This window comes from Triplophysa rosa, linkage group LG17, assembly GCF_024868665.1.
Source record: "Triplophysa rosa linkage group LG17, Trosa_1v2, whole genome shotgun sequence".
Classification (NCBI taxonomy): Eukaryota; Metazoa; Chordata; class Actinopteri; order Cypriniformes; family Nemacheilidae; genus Triplophysa; species Triplophysa rosa.
In genome coordinates this window covers 164338-184041 of record NC_079906.1, presented here as the reverse complement: position 1 = coordinate 184041, position 19704 = coordinate 164338, and the positions used below count along the sequence as shown (strand labels likewise).

General features: G+C 43.2%; 1 protein-coding gene across 7 annotated transcripts in view; it reads left to right on the top strand.

Annotated features, from left to right (window-relative positions):
- Positions 1–19704, top strand: part of cacna1db (calcium channel, voltage-dependent, L type, alpha 1D subunit, b) — a 61210-nt gene that overhangs the window by 36781 nt on the left and 4725 nt on the right. For 4 of the 7 annotated variants that reach the window (XM_057357152.1, XM_057357156.1, XM_057357153.1 and 1 more), the window contains 11 exons: positions 175–334; positions 1308–1435; positions 1529–1625; positions 1754–2033; positions 2678–2808; positions 3219–3335; positions 3660–3901; positions 6396–6509; positions 14536–14627; positions 15028–15122; positions 15405–15692. In XM_057357152.1, coding sequence (XP_057213135.1) covers positions 175–334; positions 1308–1435; positions 1529–1625; positions 1754–2033; positions 2678–2808; positions 3219–3335; positions 3660–3901; positions 6396–6509; positions 14536–14627; positions 15028–15122; positions 15405–15692 — 1744 coding nt within the window. The remainder of the gene's footprint in view (positions 1–174; positions 335–1307; positions 1436–1528; positions 1626–1753; positions 2034–2677; positions 2809–3218; positions 3336–3659; positions 3902–6395; positions 6510–14535; positions 14628–15027; positions 15123–15404; positions 15693–19704) is intronic. The other 3 variants (XM_057357154.1, XM_057357158.1, XM_057357155.1) reach the window with 2 other exon arrangements.

Genomic DNA, 19704 nt, shown 5'->3' with positions numbered 1-19704 from the left:
TTCTTACTGATGATGCAGCACATCATGGACACATCAAAGTCAAATTACAACAGTGTCATAAAAAAGTACAGAATTGATTCAAAATCAACCAAATAGATTTCAGATATGATGAATGTATTATTATTTCGAATACTAAAGAAGGTAGAGTGTTTGACGGTCGTTCTGTGATGTCAGATGTGCGACAGGTGAAGCGTGGCAGCAGATCATGTTGGCTTGTCTGCCGGGTAAACAGTGCGACTCCGAGTCTGAATATAACCCTGGAGAAGAGAAGACCTGCGGAAGCAACTTCTCCATCGTCTTCTTTATCAGCTTTTACATGCTCTGTGCTTTTCTGGTACATTCACATGCTGTATTCATTCAGAATCAGCTACACCTGTGTATTACTGTATCTCCATCACCTCAACCACACACTCACAGTCTGATCTTTGAAGCTATTTGATATCACAGAACATTCATTACAGAATGAACGTCAACCATGAAAATCAAAACACATCTTAAAAATCAAAACATATGATACATGATACAATGAATGTGTAAATGGGTGTGGTTCCCTTTCTGTCGGTCAATCGACGTTGTGTCAAGCCGACAGATGGGGTTCGTCCCTGAGAACCAATCGGCTTCTCGCTGTTAGAGAAACAAGGCCGCCGCCTGTGAGGCCGAAGGCAGGGGCCTTCCCACCTTTCAAGTAAAGCTCTGGGACCCCCTACCTGCCCACTGGTAGGTTACAATTTCGCGGTAGTGCTCACGGCTGACACGCCCAGGCCAGTCACCGTCGCTTCGCTAGAGATTGTTACAGGGCACGGTGTTGTGGCGTTTTCCATAGGAACCCCATCTGTCGGCTCGACACAACGTCGAGAGACCGACAGAAAGGGAACGTCTCGGTTACGTTTGTAACCTCAGTTCCCTGATGGAGGGAACGAGACGTTGTGTCCTTGCCACAACAGTGCTGCCCACTGCAGCAGTCGTGAGAGGTCTCAGGCTCCTCAGAACTAAAGTGAATGAATGAGGCACGCCGTCTCCCTTTTATACCCGGATATCCGGGGGCGGAGTCCGGCATGCAAATTTCATTCGCCAATTTCATTGGCCTTTTCTAAGAAGTCGGAAGCGATTGGTTCTCAGGGACGAACCCCATCTGTCGGCTCGACACAATGTCTCGTTCCCTCCATCAGGGAACTGAGGTTACATCCGTAACCAAGACGTTTTCAACAAAGATAATGCCTGACAATGACATTTACATATTATTTTGTGGCTGAAGCAAAAATAAATTTGAAAGTATGTATGATATGGATGTTTTAATGTTTTTTCAGATTATTAATTTGTTTGTTGCCGTCATCATGGACAATTTTGACTACCTGACACGTGATTGGTCCATTCTCGGACCACATCATCTAGATGAGTTAAAGAGGATTTGGTCAGAATATGACCCTGAGGCCAAGTATGTATTCATAAAAGAATTCACTTCGAGACGGGCTGAAATGTGTGTTTTATTGACATTGAGAACATACAGTATTGTGTTTGTGTGTCACAGAGGCCGTATCAAACACCTGGATGTGGTGACGTTACTGCGCAGGATTCAGCCTCCGCTCGGTTTCGGCAAACTGTGTCCTCATAGAGTCGCCTGCAAGGTTTGCACAAAAAAACGTTGACTCAGATGATGTTTGATCGGTGTTCTTGAACAAAGTAAGTGGCAAGATGCCAAGTCGGATCTGAGGCTGTTACGTAATCAATAATATTAGGATTATTGATTTTTCAGAGGTTGGTTGCTATGAACATGCCGTTAAATAGCGACGGTACGGTGATGTTCAACGCCACCCTGTTTGCTCTGGTGAGAACTGCTCTGAAAATCAAGACCGAAGGTAAAGCATGTGTGACTTTATTTACACTTCCGTTTCGAGTCGATGTGCGTGTCACGACTGCTGTGTGTCTCACAGGCAATCTGGACCAAGCCAATGAGGAGCTTCGATCTGTTATCAAGAAGATCTGGAGGAGAACCAGCATGAAACTCCTGGACCAAGTGGTGCCACCTGCTGGAGGTCAGATTAAATGCTTCTGATTCTCTTGCAGCGAATTAACTGTTTGGACTGTCACGCGACAAGTGAATTATTTCGACTCTCTCGGGATCTGAATTGTTTAGACTGTCTCGCGATGAGTGAATCGTTCTGAATCTCTTGCAATGAGTGAATCTTTATGAATCTCTCATGATAAATAATTTATTCAGACTCTCTCGGGACAAGAATCTTTCTGACTCCCTCACAACGAGTGAATCATTCAGACTCTCGCGACGATTGAATCATTCTGAATTTCCAATGACAAGTGAATGTTTCTGACGCTCTCAGGATGAGTGAATCACGCATCTTCTCACGTTTATGTATGAGATGAAGTAATTGGAGCTTCATATAGTAGTTAAAGGCGGGGTGTCCGATTTCCGAATTACGCTCGTTTAGACAAAGTCGGGCCGAGTACCAAAACAACCTTGTAGCCAATCAGCAGTAAGGTGCACAGTGCACAGGACGGACATTAGTCGAGCCGAGCGCTGACGAAAGCGAAAGATGGGGGTAGGGGTGTGTTTGTTTTGGTGATTTGAACATCAACAACGGCTATGAGAAATCGGACACCCCGTCTTTAACAGTATACAGACAGTTGAAGTATGGTTAATGAACTGTGTTTGTTTGTTCAGACGATGAGGTCACCGTGGGAAAGTTTTACGCCACTTTCTTGATTCAAGACTACTTCAGGAAATTCAGGAAACGCAAGGAGCAGGGACTTGTTGGATGTCAACCCCATTTCAACACCACAACTGCTCTACAGGTAAACAGTGTGGAGTTTACACTGAGATGACACAACATACATCACATGCAAGAGTTTGAAATTAAAAATCAACCATGGCACAGAATCAACAGCCAGTTTGGTGTGTAATGTTTAATATCGCTGCTGCTGTTCTTCGAAAACCGTGTATATTCATATTTCGTGATTTATAATGCCATAACACACCCGTCACTGCTCAGTAAAGAATGGCATGCTGGTTTATTTCCACTAAAGCAGTAGTGAAGACACACCTAAAATGCATTTTCCGTAAAAAGAATGAGGAATGAAAGAGGAAGGGAAACTCGTAGAAGTTCAGAATGGTCATTAACTTCAAAGTTGAGCAGCCAAATTAACTGGTAAGTGCAAATGTTAAAACCTGATGATCATATGACTTTAACACTGTGTCTGCACAGGCCGGTCTGCGCACGCTGCATGATCTCGGCCCGGAGATCCGTCGAGCCATATCATGTGACCTACTGGATGAAGGTCTAGTAGACGACAACCTTGAAGAGGAGGAAGACATTTATAGGGTTTATAGCGTTTCCATCTCCATCCATACACATGGCGTAAAGATGCTGAATGCTGTTCCACTGAAGGGTCAACAAAGCATTCCACCAATAAAGATTTTTTTGGGTTGATTTTTAATACGTTTTGTAGATTATATAAAGTTCTCTTGCATATCAACTGTAAGATATGCTACATTAACAGACTGTTCTACACCGAGCAGCTGGAAATAACTTTCCTCTTATATATCATAACACTTGTTAATTCAAAGTAGAAATAAGTGAATGATAATTCCTGTATAATGACAAAGATGGTGTTCCAGTGAGTTGATGAGTTGTGTGTTTGTGCAGAGGAATGGACTTGTGTTTGCAAATCACGTGAGCGGCGAGCAGTCGCACAACAGCAGCGTCACACAGCGTCCTCTCCAGCTTCCACTCGCAGTGTCTCAGGAATACTGTCTGTCAATCTCAGATGCCAAATCACCCAACAACATCATCAAGAATGCCAACCCATCTCAGAACAGCCTTGTGTCTTCTCTCAGCTCATACCTCAACCTCAGGAGCGCTGGCGAGTTTCACCTCCGAGCTCACAGGTACAGAAAACAACGCAGTGTACATGTAATTCAGAAATTCAGAATGGAAGTTGCTACACTAATGTGTGATAAAATCACTCAATATGTTAATTTCATTATACTCATTTAGTTTATTGCATAATAACATAATCAGTCGGTCAGAGTACAGAATAGATGTGTACTTAAATACTATTGCTTGATAAAATGACAAGAGATCATTTCTGCACAGAAAAAAACTTACATAGAGAATGAATGAGTGACTGTAAACTTTTAAACAGTAGTGTATATACTTGTTAAAGCAATTGCTCACCAAAGAATAAGGGTGAATAATTCAACCATAAGACCACGAGAACACAAATTAAGATAGTTTTGATGAGATCCCCCATAGACAGCTAAGTAACGTCTACTCAAAGTGCAGAAAGTGAGTAAATTTACATCATTAAATTGGTCCATGTGACTCCAGCGGTTCAACATTAAGTTTATTAAGCAATGAAAATACTTTTTGTGCTCAGTGAAACAAAAACTACAACTTTATTCAACAATTTCTGGACTTCCGCGTCAGTCTCCGACACATGTTTATGAGAGTACTCGGCACATCAGGGGCGGATTTAGTGATTTGGGGGCCCTAGGCAAATCCATGTATGGGGGCCCCAATATGCACCATTTTACTTTACTGCAACCCTTATTTTTCTTCCTCCTCAAAGCACACAACTTCTCACCCCCAGTCAAAGTGACAGGGGAAAACTAAGCTTAATAAACACAGATGCTGACTAATTAAAAAATGAATTCCCAAATGAAAAACATGGGATAAGTGTCTTAACAAAACTTTAAAAAAATTTGATGAAATGAAAACTAATAAGTTATATAAAGCATTAAATTTATTCAATCAAACAGAAAAGTTGAACATTTTAATATAAGTGGAGTCATTTGTTTGCGAGTCGTTCTGATCGCAATGTGCGTTCATACTGGCGAACTCGCTGTGTACAGAATAACGCTGATTCAACGAGCCAACTGCACAGCTAAAAACATTATAATGATGTACAGCACGTTAATTTAAGAAACCTTTTCAAGAAATTCAAGAAAATGTAAATTGAACGTAAAACACCTGAACAGCCGTGAAACACAGCTAATACAGCTCCAAATATAGCTCTTTTACTGAACTCTTTAGCGTCTCACTGCCGGTAATGAAACAGCGCCTGCATTGTGGCGTAACTGCAGTTACAAATGACAATCTGTTTAATAATGCACGCAGTGTTTTTTGTGAAGACACTCGACATATTTTTGACGAGAGTCTAAGGCGGCACAAAATTTGATTGAGGCAGCCGCCTCCAATTTCTTTATGCAGGAAAACCCTGATCTGGGATTACTATATACAAAGTGTGTCCTCTCTCCGTGTTTTTTGTGGTTAACGACCTTTCATGCATTTAAATGTGACCAAATTTCTGTACTAGTGCGTACAGTATGAATCGTGTACTGTACTGACGTTATTATATTATGTCTTTATGTTCCCATCGGTCTGCGCAGCGGAGTCAAACAACCTTTCTACCTTTGAACTGGCCCTCTCCTACCAAGCGCACAGCGCTCTTTGATTGACAGATGTTTTGGTCGTCAGTCATTATAACTGTGTTGTCGGTGTTCATGGAGAAATACTCACCGGCACATTATCATTGCTCGTGGCCGGGGAAGTACTGTGTCTGGCAGGAGAGAGATGTGCTACTGCTGTAGGAGCAGCAGTGGAGTTTGTGTGGGGAAAAAGCAGAGACTTTGGCAACAATCTTTTGTAAATCGTCTTTTTTCCTCTCCGATGGTGTAGCTGCGTTCTTTGTTGTTTTATTTCCCTGCGACTTTTACTTCGTTTTGCAGCTAATGTACCACACAATGACACTTTCGCTGTGGGCAGTTCTACTTATTCCGCCGCTGCGTTAACTTTCTCTAGCTGGTGTCGAACTCGTCTCGCGCATATACGGTGCTAATGGAATGGTCCACTCTAATCTGTAATGGGGGGAGTGCCTTTGTACAGATGTAATAACGTAAAACGTTAACAGGGATATCTTGACTATTTTGATGATTACATGGGGCTCTACGTGGCTGCTGACATGGCTTATTGGTTAAGTCCACCCATTCCTTTTGGGGGCCCCTGGTAGCTCGGGGCCCCAGCGATTGCCTACCTTTGCCTAATGGGTAAGTCCGCCCCTGCGGCACATGCGTTTAGAGCTGACTCAGGAGCCGGTGTTCTACGTCAGCACCACACTTTGTATTCTTGTCACTTCAAAATGAAGGTTGGACCATCAAAACTATCCTAATTTGTGTTCTGGAGATGAACAAAGGTCTTATGGTTGGGGAATGACATGAGGATGAGTAATTAATGACAGATCATCATTTTTCAGTAAGCTATCCCTTTAAGTCTCTGTTAGACATTACTCCAACCCGTGACATTTCTGTTATGTTTAATGCAATAAATGTACAGTACTAAAAGCAAAGAACAAAAATAGTTATTCATTTAACTGGCTTTCAGGCCAGACTCTTGTGCTGTTGGGTACCCGAGCATCCGCATAGAAAACTCCAACCCTGATGACATCAGCGATGACACACGGAGCTCAGGGGAATGTCTCAGTGATGAGGAAAAGAGGTATTTACATCTGCATAGTCATTTAGCAGACACTTTTATCCAAAGTGTCTTACTGAGGCAAACAATGGAAGCAATCTGGTCAACAAAAGGCAAACAATGCATACATGCTTCAAGGCTGGTCTCAGTTAACCAGATCACAATTTTTTTTAACAGTGTGAAAGAATGAGTGAAACAGAAAAGAAACGGAAATAAGTGTCAGTTTTATTGGGTCAGGTATTGCTGAAATGGATGTGTCTTTAGCTGATTGTTGAAAAAGACTAAAGATTCAGCTGATTTTGCAGAGATGGACAGATCATTCCACCAGTGGGGAACAGACCAGGAAAAGGTGTGTTAAATGATGTTTTATTAACAAGGTTCGATAACGAGCACGTGCGGATAATGAACTTGTCTGGCTTTCGATAAACAATCACAGTAATCACCCTATCAGCCCTATAATTAGTCAAGCCGCCTTACCGAAGGTTTGCGTCGGTACAGGGCGGACGTAAGGTATTTAAAAGGGATTCTACCCTGATAGCACACTTCATCTGGCTTACGTCTATTTGACGTCTGCATTTACATCTGCAAGACATCTGAAATACATAGTTTGCTCATCTGCAATATGTCTCGGAGACGTCTGCTGTCAGTGTAAGATGTTTATGATTTAGAATGGATGTAAAACTGCTCTTTCTAAGATGTTTAGCAGATGTTTTTACACAGCAGATGTTCTCCAGATCTCCAGATCTTTAGTAGACGTATTACAGACGTATTGCAGATGAGCAAACTATGTATTGAAGATGTAAATGCAGACGTCAAAGGGTAATGGATTTAAAGCGCTGCAGCCACGCAGCAGGCCCGATCCGTACAAGTAAACATTTCACATTTATCTTCCCCAAAGATTCGGGGAGTTATTGCGCACACCTGCATGTCATATGAATACGCTCGCTACCTTGTTCATTCATGGATGCGATTGCTGCCTGCACGCTAGCTCGCTGCTAATGGGACACGAGTGTTCAGATGCTGGCATCTGTAAACAATATGTTGGTCCTGCTCGCAAGATCGCGTATTCCGACCCAATTTGGCAAACGGCACATCAGTGCTAATACGTTATAACTTTTCACTCGTAGCGTAAATGTTAGTTCGCACGAAATGGCTGTACATATATCGTTCTGCGAAGTGAAACAAATAATCTCGGGTGAAACAATTCATTCAGTCGTTCCATTCAGTCACTTTAATCAACTCGAATTCCATGCCATATTACTGATACTGTTACTATTTGTCATCCATAAACTGCGTTTATTTGTGTTTGAGCCACCAAACATGCTGATACGCAAGCAGGAGCCGGGTGAGTACAATCTCTCTACCAGGGTTTCTGCAGGTTTCACAAAGTCAAATCTAAGACTTTTTAAGACCTTTTTTAGATCATTATGAATGAAATTTACGACCTGTATCGCAACATAAAAACTGCGCACCCTACAATCCCAGATCAATTTCTCGTGATGAAAGCGTAACTTGCTCTATTTTAATACAACTGAATGCCCAATAAAGCTGTTGTTGTTTATATTCATTTATATATTTAATGTTTCTGTTGTCAGACATAAAATAATATATATATATTTTTAATTTAAAACAAATGTTTATGTTCATATGTCTAGTCCAGGGATCGACAACCTTTGCAACCGAAAGGGCCAGTTTGGGCCTTCTCCCACCAAATAAAATTTGTCTGGAGCCGCAAAATATATGTAACCTTTAAATGACTGTAACACAGGTTATGCATGTAAGGTAGTAGTTACCCAGTTGGACCACTAGGAGGCAATATAGTGCGATTTTTATTGTACTTAGATGATAAGCAATTTATACATTTTTGTCCCTGGCAAGAAGTGGGAGTGTTGCAATAGGAAAGTAGCGTTGCGATGTTGCACGCGCTACTTTAGTTAGACTACAGATTTTTTCTGTGAACTTTTGTTTTGGCGGCGTTTGATGAACAGCCACAAGAAGACCGTCTACTCTCCGCATACGGACATCGTGCATAAACATTATGAGAAGCACGCTAGCCAGACAGGATTTAAACTATGCCAGCTATAGACTTAAAAGTTTGGTTTAAATATGAAAAACGTACCAAGCAAAATGTTTTCTCACCATTCCATTTCTAACACACGCATACAGTGCTCGGCGCTGTCTCAGAAATGAAGCCGCTGCTCTCTGTATGTTTTTTCTGTCATCTCCGGTCGTGCTCATACAGTATGTACATTGCATGGACTTATTTCGAATATTCGAATGAAATGCTTTTCAGATATTTCTTGAAGAAATCAGGACAGTAGTGGTCAAAAGTGGACAAAATAGACGGATTACAGCAGCAGGTGTAAACGGGTATGTGCCTCGTTCGTCCACTTGTGATCCATTGACCAAAACGCATCTTATTACCAGGCATAAACAGGGCCTTATAAAGACTGCAGAAAGCCGCAGCAGGGCGGCAGAAGAGCCACATGCGGCTCGAGAGCCACGGGTTGCCGACCCCTGGTCTAGTTAGTAACAATGACATGCTTGTAAACGATGTTTTGTACTCACTCACAAGTAAGCTGCGGTTTGGTCATGAATGTGCTGCTTCTGCCGCTCACTGAACAGAGAAGACGCCAAGAGAGAGATTTTTCCACTCACTAAAGTTTACAACTAAAGTTAAGGTTTATCCAAAACAATGCTATTCGCTTTTCTGAAGGAAAAAACTCTGTAAACACAGCACCACTACACGCCTTTGTGTGTATGTGTGCACGCGACGTGGTGTGGTCTGTGACATACCCCTTTTCCACCAGAATGAACCGGGTGCTGGTTCGGAGCTAGTGCTATTGCTGGTTCAGAGCTGATTCCACTGGTGAACCTGCTAAGAACCAGTTTGCTTTTCCACGGGTTAGAGAGCCACAAGGGAGCGAGGTCATACGTCACTGACTACGTCTCATCTTTCCCAGCAACTTTAGCGCGGAGGCGCCAAACTTAAAACACCATCAACAATAGCAGACGTTGCGTGGCTTGTGATGTTCATGGCTTTGCGAGCGTACATCTGCAGAGGACCAGAGTGCAAGAAAACAGTTTGTTTCTTCCTCAGACAAGTGTTGCTTTTGTTTCGCGTCCATCGTGAATTTAATTGAATGGAATTTAAAAAATGGCAGTGGTCACGGTAACAGCGCCCCCAGCACCTGACGCAAGCAGTTCTTACTTCTAGGGATGCACCGAAATGAAAATTCTTGGCCGAAGCCGAAGATGATGTGAAACACTTGGCCGAAGGCCGAATAATACCGAACACCGAACATGGTTTTTTGCATTTCTTCTATTTATTAAGCTATTTTTTTCAGTATTGCACAAACTGAATAGTCAAAATGTGCTTTTTATAATTTGTCTTGCTTTTCAATAAAATACAATACAACTTAATATAAAATTGAGCAAAACAAAGTAAATTCAAACAAAAAATTGAGCCCTCTCCCTTCATGAATGCTAAAAGAATGTAATGTAAGTTACTCTGTACCCCTACAACAAAACAGTTCATTAAAAAGTGTAATTCCACATTAGGCCTATAAACTAAAAATACGAATAAAAGAAAACTGTTGGATTATTATAGGCTACATTGCAAAAAGATTTAAAGAAAAAAAAACATCCAATGCAAGCAATTCTGACTGATGCTGACTGACAACCATTTCAGTTCACGTCTCTCCTCCAAACTCCGCCCACAAAAGCTGACTGTTCTCTCATAGCCAGGATGCACAGAACATACTTTGACAAGTTGTTTAGTACAGGGAACTGTGTGCACGCGACCACTGTATGATGTCAAAGGATGTCGCGAGCGGCGGGGCTACTGTCAGACAGCCCGCTTCTGTCTGAAGTAAAGTTACCGACCGGTAAAGACGCTTTCATTCGGAAATTTACTTCCGTGCGGCAAGTCCCGTGCTGTGTCTTTCTCTGACACTTTAAAATGCTCCACACAAACGCGCACACACCAACACACACACGCACGCACGCACGCACACACACACACACACACACACACACACACGCACTGCCAAAATGTTTGCGGCAGTAATAAAACGCATGCGTGTCTCTCTCTCTCTCTCTCTCTCTCTCTCTCTCTCTCTCTCTGTGCGCTGGTTGCTGCTTGATTGTATCACGAGTCATGTTCGGTCAAATTTATTCGGCCATTTCACACATTCGGCCGAACACCGAACTTGCGTTTTTTGCTATTTTCGGCCGAACATTTTCGGTGGCCGAACATTCGGTGCATCCCTACTTACTTCTAGCCCAGCAACGTTTCGGTGCTCCTAACCAGCACCGAAACTGCCTTGGTGGAAAAGGGCTAACAGATGCATTTGCATCGTCTGACCGCGCACTCGAGTCTCGTCACTGGTCCGTCACTGGTAAAAAAATCTGTCAATGAAAGAGAATTTTCGGTTAACGGGACCTAGGCATTAGAGGTAGCGTTACATGGCCGTAGGAAAATTAAGACCTGTTTAAAATGATTTAAGACATAGAACACAATGCTTCAATGAATTTAAGACTCTTTAAGGCCTAAAATTTTGATTTTGGAATTTAAGACTTTTTAGACTTTTTAAGACCCCGCGGAAACCCTGTCTACTTTCGAAAAATATCTTTAGCTTTATTCTCTGTTCACTTGTTGCCACTGCTGCACTCGAGCGTGAGATATCGCATGCCAGCATGGGTGCACTTTTCTCGGCGCCTGTACTGTTCAGCGAGCGGCAGTGAGGCGACCGTAAGCTTACTGGAGAATAGTAAATATAAACGGCGCTTCCGAGAGTGACTGCTGGTTAACTACAACCTGTCTGTATCATCCAGTACATACGTTTTCTACACAGCGTGCCGTTCCCACTCACGTCTTGCCCAAAATAACTCACGTCGTTACATCTAAGTGAATGTAAACAGCGGAATGTATATGTATAACAGTTACCTGACCAGTGCTTTAAGCGAAAAATATCCCTCGTCTCTTCTCTTCACAACCCGAACACAACTGCATCTTGGACATATGACCCCAGACGTAAAGGATAACTCTGTGAATGTAAATTGTGTTCAACACGTACAGATGCGCGCAGCAATTTAAAGGTATAACAGCATTTTATTGCATACTTGAGAACGTTTGGGTGAAGGTGGCTACACGTCTGCAAGCTCAGGTATCACCTACACAAGAATTCATCATTTTGACATAAACTCATAATGGTTGTTGTAAACCTTTGAAACCTTTGAATGCACAACGGTCTGTTATTGCAGTGACATTTCTACACTCATGAACATTTTGCCGTGCGAAACAAAACCTCATTGCATACCTGTCAGTCATTTGGGCTCTTGGGCGATCCCCGGCCAGAAAGCGGACAAAATCCCCAGATCTTCAGTATAAAGGTCAGGCTACACAAGACTACATTGATCACAACCACGTCCCGATCAAACCCTCATCGGGCTGCAGTAGCAGGCCCTCGGCAAGCCCGGGCTGCGCCCCAGACTCTGCCGCTGCTAGCCCCCAACAGCTTCTTCACTCACCCTAACCGCAACCTTCCCAGCGCCATGCTGGTCTACACCGCCACAAGCCACCTCAGGAGCGCGAGCATGCCTCCTCTGGTGGCATCGACCTATCTCTAGCCCTTCCCTTCTTCCTCTTTTAATCATCTGCTCTGTCCATGGCCCGCTGCCCCTCCGTCGAACTCTAGCGTGAGGCTGCCTCTGCTAGCGCCGCAGGCCCCGGCTTCCTTGCCTCCGGACTTTTCTTCCACCTTTGCCCCAGGAGCTGACCCAAGCACAAGGCTGCCTCCGTTAGCGGCACATACACTTGCTGCCTCTCCTCCTGACTTTCCATCTGCCTTTGCCCAAGGAACCGACCCAAGTATGAGGCTGCCTCCAGCACCACCAAAAACCTCCAAGCCAGCTCCATTAAAGAGTACTTAAGCAGAATTCAATTTTTCACAAACTCATTTCCGGATCTCCCTCCCCAGCCATAGCCATCTCTCAGACATTGATGCTTATCAAAGGCATCGAAAGAGCCCAGCCCACCACCCATATTGCACAACTGCCCCCACAGGAGCCTGCTCCCCCTTCGTCTCTCTACCGCAGAGGATTCCTCTCCTCCAGAAGCCAGTATCGCCGCAGCGACCGCAGGGCCCTGTGCTTCCATCTCGTGCTCTGCCGCAGCAGACACCACTCTCCCAGTCCTCTTCTCCGAGGCCGCTGCAACTTCTGCTACCTTCGCTCCCCCAGGAGCCTTAATCTTTACTCAGCACTGCCGCAGTAGTTCCGCTCCCACAGGAGCCTTATGTTTACTCTGCACTGTCGCAGTAGTGCCCGCTCCACAAGAGCCTTATCTTATTTCGTCACCACCATAAACACACTCACTCCCACAAGAACCCGCAGCAGCGGCCCCGCTCCAAGCTGGGCCAGCACCTCTCCAACTCAAGCCAGCCTCTTTGGGGGATACGTTGCTTCGACTACTGTCCTGCACCAATTCCATCTATTTTCAAGGGGTGGGGGCTCCGAGTTTGTGGGGAATCACCGAGTTCTGAGCCCTCTCCTTGGGACAGCACGGCAAATACGCATACTAACTGTCCCATTTTATTATCTTCGAGGGGAACTCGTGAAATTATGTTTTATTAACAAGGTAAGGGAGGAGCACATGCAGATAATTAACTTGGCTGGCTTTCGATAAACAATCACAGTAATCACCCTATCAGCCCTATAAATAGTCAAGCCGCCTTACCTCCATTCTCTCAAATATCTCGCAACATCCCTCCTCCACCCTGACTCCTTACCATTAGCCTGTTTATTACCTCAGCACCGGGGGGAACGCTCCGGGTTTGGGCACACAACGGGCCCGGGGACCTCTCCCCGGTCAAGGGGCGGGTGCTCAGAGTTCGAGGGAATCACCGAGCTCAGAGCCCTCTCCCCGGGACAGCATGCCAAATATGCATACTATCCGTCCCACTTTATTATCTGCGAGATGAACTCGTGAAAGTGATTTTATTCCTCTTCGGGATGGCACCACGAGACACAGTTTGCTAGCAGAATGCAAGCATCTGGAGGGCTCATATGTATATGTTAGTGTAGGAATGGGGGTGCAAAGCCAGAGTTTGGCTTGTGGGTGATAGTACAACTGTCATAGCCAGCCAGTGCAAGCTGATGAAAAGAGGTGTGACATGCATTGTCACACACTTTGCACTCTTTTCAACCAAGAGATTATTAGAATAGTCCACTATGGATAGAGCTAAAGCTTGGACAAGGATTTATGTAGAATGTACGGATAGGAATCCTCTGATTTTCCTAAAGTTGTACAGGACAAATCTACAAGACCTGGCTGTGTTAGCAACATGATCTGTGAAGCTTAGTTGATCGTCAGTTACCACTCCAAGGTTCTTGGCTGTCCTGTAAAGAGTTATGGTTGACGAGTTTAGCTGAATGAAGAGGTTGTGTTAAATCATTGGGTTAGTTGCAACTGGTCCTTCATCCAGAATGAAATATCACTCAGGCATTCAGAGATGTGAGCAGATACCGTCGGATCATCTGGCTGAAATGAGAAATGGAATTGTGTCATCAGCATAACAGTGATAGGAGAAGCCATGTTTCTAAATGACAGATGCTAGGGATGCCATATAAATGGAGAAGAGTAGTGGTCCAGGCACTGACCCCTGAGGTACCCCAGTAGTAAGATGTTGAGACCCAGAGACCTCACCCCTCAAGCACACCCTGAATGACCTACCTGAGAGGTAACACTTGAACCGGTGGAGCGCCGTTCCAAAGACACCCATAAAATCCTGAGGGTTGACAGTAGGATGTGGTGATTAACGGTAACAAAATCAGCAGATAGATCCAGCAGAATGAGTACTTATGATTTGGAGACTGCTCTTGCCAGTCTCAGAGCTTCAGTGTAGGGCAGTCTCGGTTGAATGACCACTTTTGAAACCTGACTTATTGCTGTTCAGGAGGTTGTTCTGTGTTAGAAAGGAGGAGATATGAGCTGAACGTTTCAGATGACTCACCTCGTATGTTTAAAGACCTTCTCTTCATCTTTCAGCTCATACAGAGACGCTGAGGACAATGGAAGTGAATGTGGTCGACTCCTATACCAGCAGTATTCAAGACGCCACCTTTTATCTACATCTCAAAGTGAGACACAGACACACCTGATCATTCTGTAGACTTATTGTTTTAAAGCTGCAATCCAGACCAGTTTTGAGTAGACAAATAAACAAAAATAAAGCAAATAAAACAAAATCAGTTATTAAGCACATAACAGATTGCTGTTAAAAACTGACTCCCTATCGTACCCTGATTCACAGTAGTAAGATTATAAAAATCTTTTACTGTGTAATTTGAGAGCTCAGGGTGGATTTGTTTTACTGGAAATGTCAGTAGTTTTAAAAGACATGGAAAGACAAGTACGTAAAGTAGCTTACTTACACTGAAATTCTAAACGTCAAAAAAAAAAAAACTTCTACATGAATCTATTGATCATAGTGTTATTGTAATGAAGATGTGACTGAGGTAAGCACATTCTGTCTTACAGCCTCTCATAGACCAACGTTCCATTTTGAGTGTCTGTGTCAACAGAGCAGTCTAGATGAGATTTCTCGACAGACAGATCTACCATCACAGCGACAGGTGATGTCCTTAAACAAAACACTTTCACAACTGTTCTTTAAAAATGACTGCATGTTTGTAGATGCCACATGCTTTAATATTTTGTGCCTCCAATGCAATGGAGTTAAATGGGCAAATTATTTTCCTCTGATTCCCAAACCAGAACAAATGTTACATGATGTTATTGATGAAAAGTAGTAATAGTTTGAATGAAATTGCGTCATTTTTGTCTGTTTTTACAAGCATCTTCAGGTTGTTGGTGACATACAGTATTGAGTGGCATTTCTTCAACTTGTTGTGCAGGTAAAGGCCGACACTAGACATGAATCCAGTCGAGCACGATTCTCTCCAACTCGCTCCATCCGCTCATGGGTCACACCTCCAGCCACGCCTCCACCCTACACCCCTCTCAATCAGACACCGCCCAGTGCCAGCAGCACACCAGGATTGGCTCAGCGGAGCTTTTGGAATTTCCAGCAGGGCTCCGATTGGTTGCCACGCTCCCCATCTCCATCCCACCTGCAGATTCCGTCTGGCTTTTGTGGTTCACACCTGCAGCATCGGGGCAGCGCTCACAGTCTGGTGGAAGCGGTGAGTGAGGTTATTTATCACATACTGTAGAAATATCCCTGAAAGTTCCTTTACAACCTCAAAAAGTGCTCTCAAATGACAGCTTAGTATCGAATAGAACGCCAAGATTCTTTGCTTACACCGTACTGGACTTGCGATTTGCGTGACACCTCATTGTTTATTGCTACAAATTGAAAACGGTCGGATAAATAAGATTTGAACCATTTCAAAGCTATTCCCTTAATGCAGACGTAATTTTCGAGTCTATGTAGGAGTGTGCTGTGGTCAATGGTGTCGAATGCAGCACTAAGGTCTAGCAGCACCAATAACGAGATACAACCTCGGTCAGATGCCAATAGCAGATCATTTGTAACTCTGATCAAAGCAGTCTCTGTACTGTGACATGCTCTAAATCCAGACTGGAATTCTTCATTGATGTCATTCCTTTGGAGGAAGGAGCATAATTGTGTTGAAACTACTTTTTCCAGAACTTTAGATATGAAGGGTAGATTCGATATAGGCCTGTAGTTCCCTAGTTCTCTAGGGTTGAGTTGGGGTTTTTTGACAAGGGGCCTTATAACAGCCCCCTTATATGCTTTAGGCACATGTCCTAATGTCAGAGATGAGTTAATAATACCAAGAAGAGGATCTATAATTTCTGGGAGCATCTCTTTCAGTAGTTTTGTAGGTATAGGGTCTAGCATGCATGTTGTTGATTTAGATGATCTAATGATTTCAGACAGTTCATCGTGATCTACGGTAGAAAATAATAGCAATTTCTCCTTAGGGGCGCTGTAGTTAAAGTACTTAAAGTACTTTTTCTAAACTCTTAACACAGTAACACACCTGCATCACACAATTGGCCAAATAGTTAATTTTCTGGCCAAAACCACATTTTGTTAAATAAATACAAACTCTACATTGCAAAATGCTGAATGCCTTTTTCTTCATATACCGACTCTATCAAAACACAGCAGACCCGATTCAAAATCATTCATTCAGTCAAAACATTAGCACTAGTTTTTTATCCAACAGGAACATATAGTCAATCATATGACATCTGTCAAAATGCTAACAAATACAATACAAAAACAGCATTACTTGTCACGTTTCAGTTCGACCTATATAGAACATACAATATGATTTTTTTTTTTTTTAAATTCAGTCAGCTGTATAGTATTGGTAAACACTTTATAGAATGTACAAACAAAAATGACAGAATTGCTCCAATAAGGCTTCATTGGCAAAATGAAATTGCTGTCAGAGATAATAAAACATACAAACTTTTTCCTTTTGGTTACGTAAAAAAATAAACTATATAAACAAATATAAAATGACAGACAAAAAAGGAACAGAAAAACATACAGTCCTAATCTATACGATCTTCAACATTTGGCCACATGTTCTTGTCAACATCACACCTTATTTTATCTCTTGCTATGCATCTTGGGTAGAAACGCTTAGAATGCCTTATCCACCCCTGGCAGTCTTCAGCTGAGATGTCTCTGCAGCCAGCCTCCATTGCATCCAGGAGGGACATTTGATCATGTGGTTGATGATCATAGACTTTCCACCTCCATGCAGAAAAAAAATCCTCAATGGGATTGAGAAAGGGGAGTATGGAGGAAGAAAAAGGGAAATCATTCTCAGATGGGCTGCAAACCAATTTGTGATTGCATGTGAATGGTGGAATGCTTCATTGTCCCATGCAATAACAAATGTCCTCATGTTTTGTCCCACTTGTTCTCTTTCTGCTTCTGGCACCAGTTGTTGGTGGAGGTCATCTAAAAACAAAAGGGGTTCAGTGTTGTAGGGACCAATCTGGCTTTTCTGCAGGACCAAACCAGCATTTGAGATTGCAGCACACATTGTGATGTTTGCTCCTCTCTGACCTGGCACATCAGTGGTGGCCCTTTTCCCAATTATGTTTCTTCCTCATCTTAGAGTTTTTGCCAGATTAAATCCTGCCGCATCTACATTATCACGTGGCATCTGCTTAGACTCCAACTCCATAACTCTCTGAAAAAAACCAAACATGTGATGTTTAAATGCTTTTCACCATGTGGGTATGTTTACTTGAGTAGCAATTAGGGTTGGGCCGATAGACGATGACATCGTCCATCGCCGATGGCTGACAGCCATCACGATGTTGGGCCGGCATCGTGATTCCCCTGCATGACGCAATTTTTGTCATCAGGAGGGTCCGTGGTTGTCCGCACATCCCATCCACGTACAGCACATTTCCAAGACAAATGTTGACAGCCGAGTCCACAGTATGACATTCTGCAAATGTGTACATTCGCGCTTATCTGCCATTGAGTATGATTTGGAAGCTGCACAATGTGTGTGCGTGCGAGACCGATGTAGAAAGTGAAAACAAACAGTGAATCGCTCACGTTCTGTGTCCGGTAAACTTGTCATAAAGTGGGTTTCCATCACTCTGGTTTTATTCTAATTTTGAAGTTTCGCATCAGAAACAAATGATGGAAACGCTAAATTTGTTGTTTTCAGCTGTTTCATTCGAATTCTGTGTTTGTTCAGAGTTCGCGCGATGGTACCCAGGCAGATGCTTTCCACATTCTGGAATACCACGTTGTCCTGTCCAATTCTGTCCTGAATTTCTATGAGTTTTATCGCACTGTCAGCAATGACCCATCTTACAATGACATGCTCTTGGTCTTCAATAAGTAGCTTTCTTCTTCCCCCAGAATAAGGAAGTCGTTGTGTCCTTTAAAAGATTAAAAAATGTCACAGATTTGTATCTGTAGCTGCTGGTGACCAGCAGTTATCGTGGTACGTTACAACTGCAATTATGGCCTTCATGAAATGCATTACTTACCGGTTGGTTTGTTGAAAATTTCGGATAATGGAAGCCACAGTTGACCATCTGAGATTAGGCTGGACCCTTTCACCTGCCTCTCTCAGTGATAGGCCATGGTTTATCACATGGTCTATGATGGTGGCTCTTATTTCATCTGTGACAACAGCTCTTACTCTCCTTTGAACTGCACCACGCATTCTTGCTCCTCTCCCCCTACCTCCCATTCTCCCTTGTCCTGGTCCACCTTGTCCTCGCCCTGGTCCAACCAGTCCTCTCCCTTGTCCAACCAGTCCTCTCCCTGGTCCAACCAGTCCTCTCCCTGGTCCAACCAGTACTCTCCCTGGTCCAACCAGTACTCTCCCTGGTCCAACCGGTCCTCTCCCTGGTCCAACCGGTACTCTCCCTGGTCCAACCGGTACTCTCCCTGGTCCAACCGGTCCTCTCCCTCGTCCAACTGGTCCTCTCGCTCGTCCAACCGGTCCTCTCCCTCGTCCAACAGGTCCTCTCCCTCGTCCAACTGGTCCTCTCGCTCGTCCAACCGGTCCTCTCACTCATCCAACCAGTCCTCTCCCTGGTCCAACCAGTCCTCTCCCTGGTCCAACCAGTCCTCTCCCTCGTCCAACTAGTCCTCTCCCTTGTCCAACTACTAATGAAAAGACTTGAAACCAATTACAGTTTTTTTATGATCGCTATGACATATTTTCCAATACTTCTAACAATTTTCCTAAACTCTTAACGCACCAACACACCTACAACACACAATTGACAAAACAGTTAATTTCATGCTCAAAATCACACATTGCAAACTAAACTCCAACACTAATTTTCAAATTACAACAATATACTAACGCAATACACTACATCTACAAAAACACTGCAAACATGTCTCAAAATCAAATTATTAGTCCAAAACATTAATACATGTTATCTTCCAACAGGAACATTTAATCAATCATAGCACAATATCATAAAAACACTAACATCAAATGGAATTACAGAATCTGCATTGTTTTAGGTGTCAGGTCTGATCTTATAAAATAGAGAGTATATTGCATTGATCATAGATTGTGTTTTACAGTACAGTTTATATTTCTATTTGGTTTTTTTTTATTTATTTTGCTGCAGAAATTAAATACAAAAATTGAATGACCAATCTCAGAGTAGCCTTATAGAATGAACGGTTTATGTGGGAAAAAAAGAAACAGAGACAGA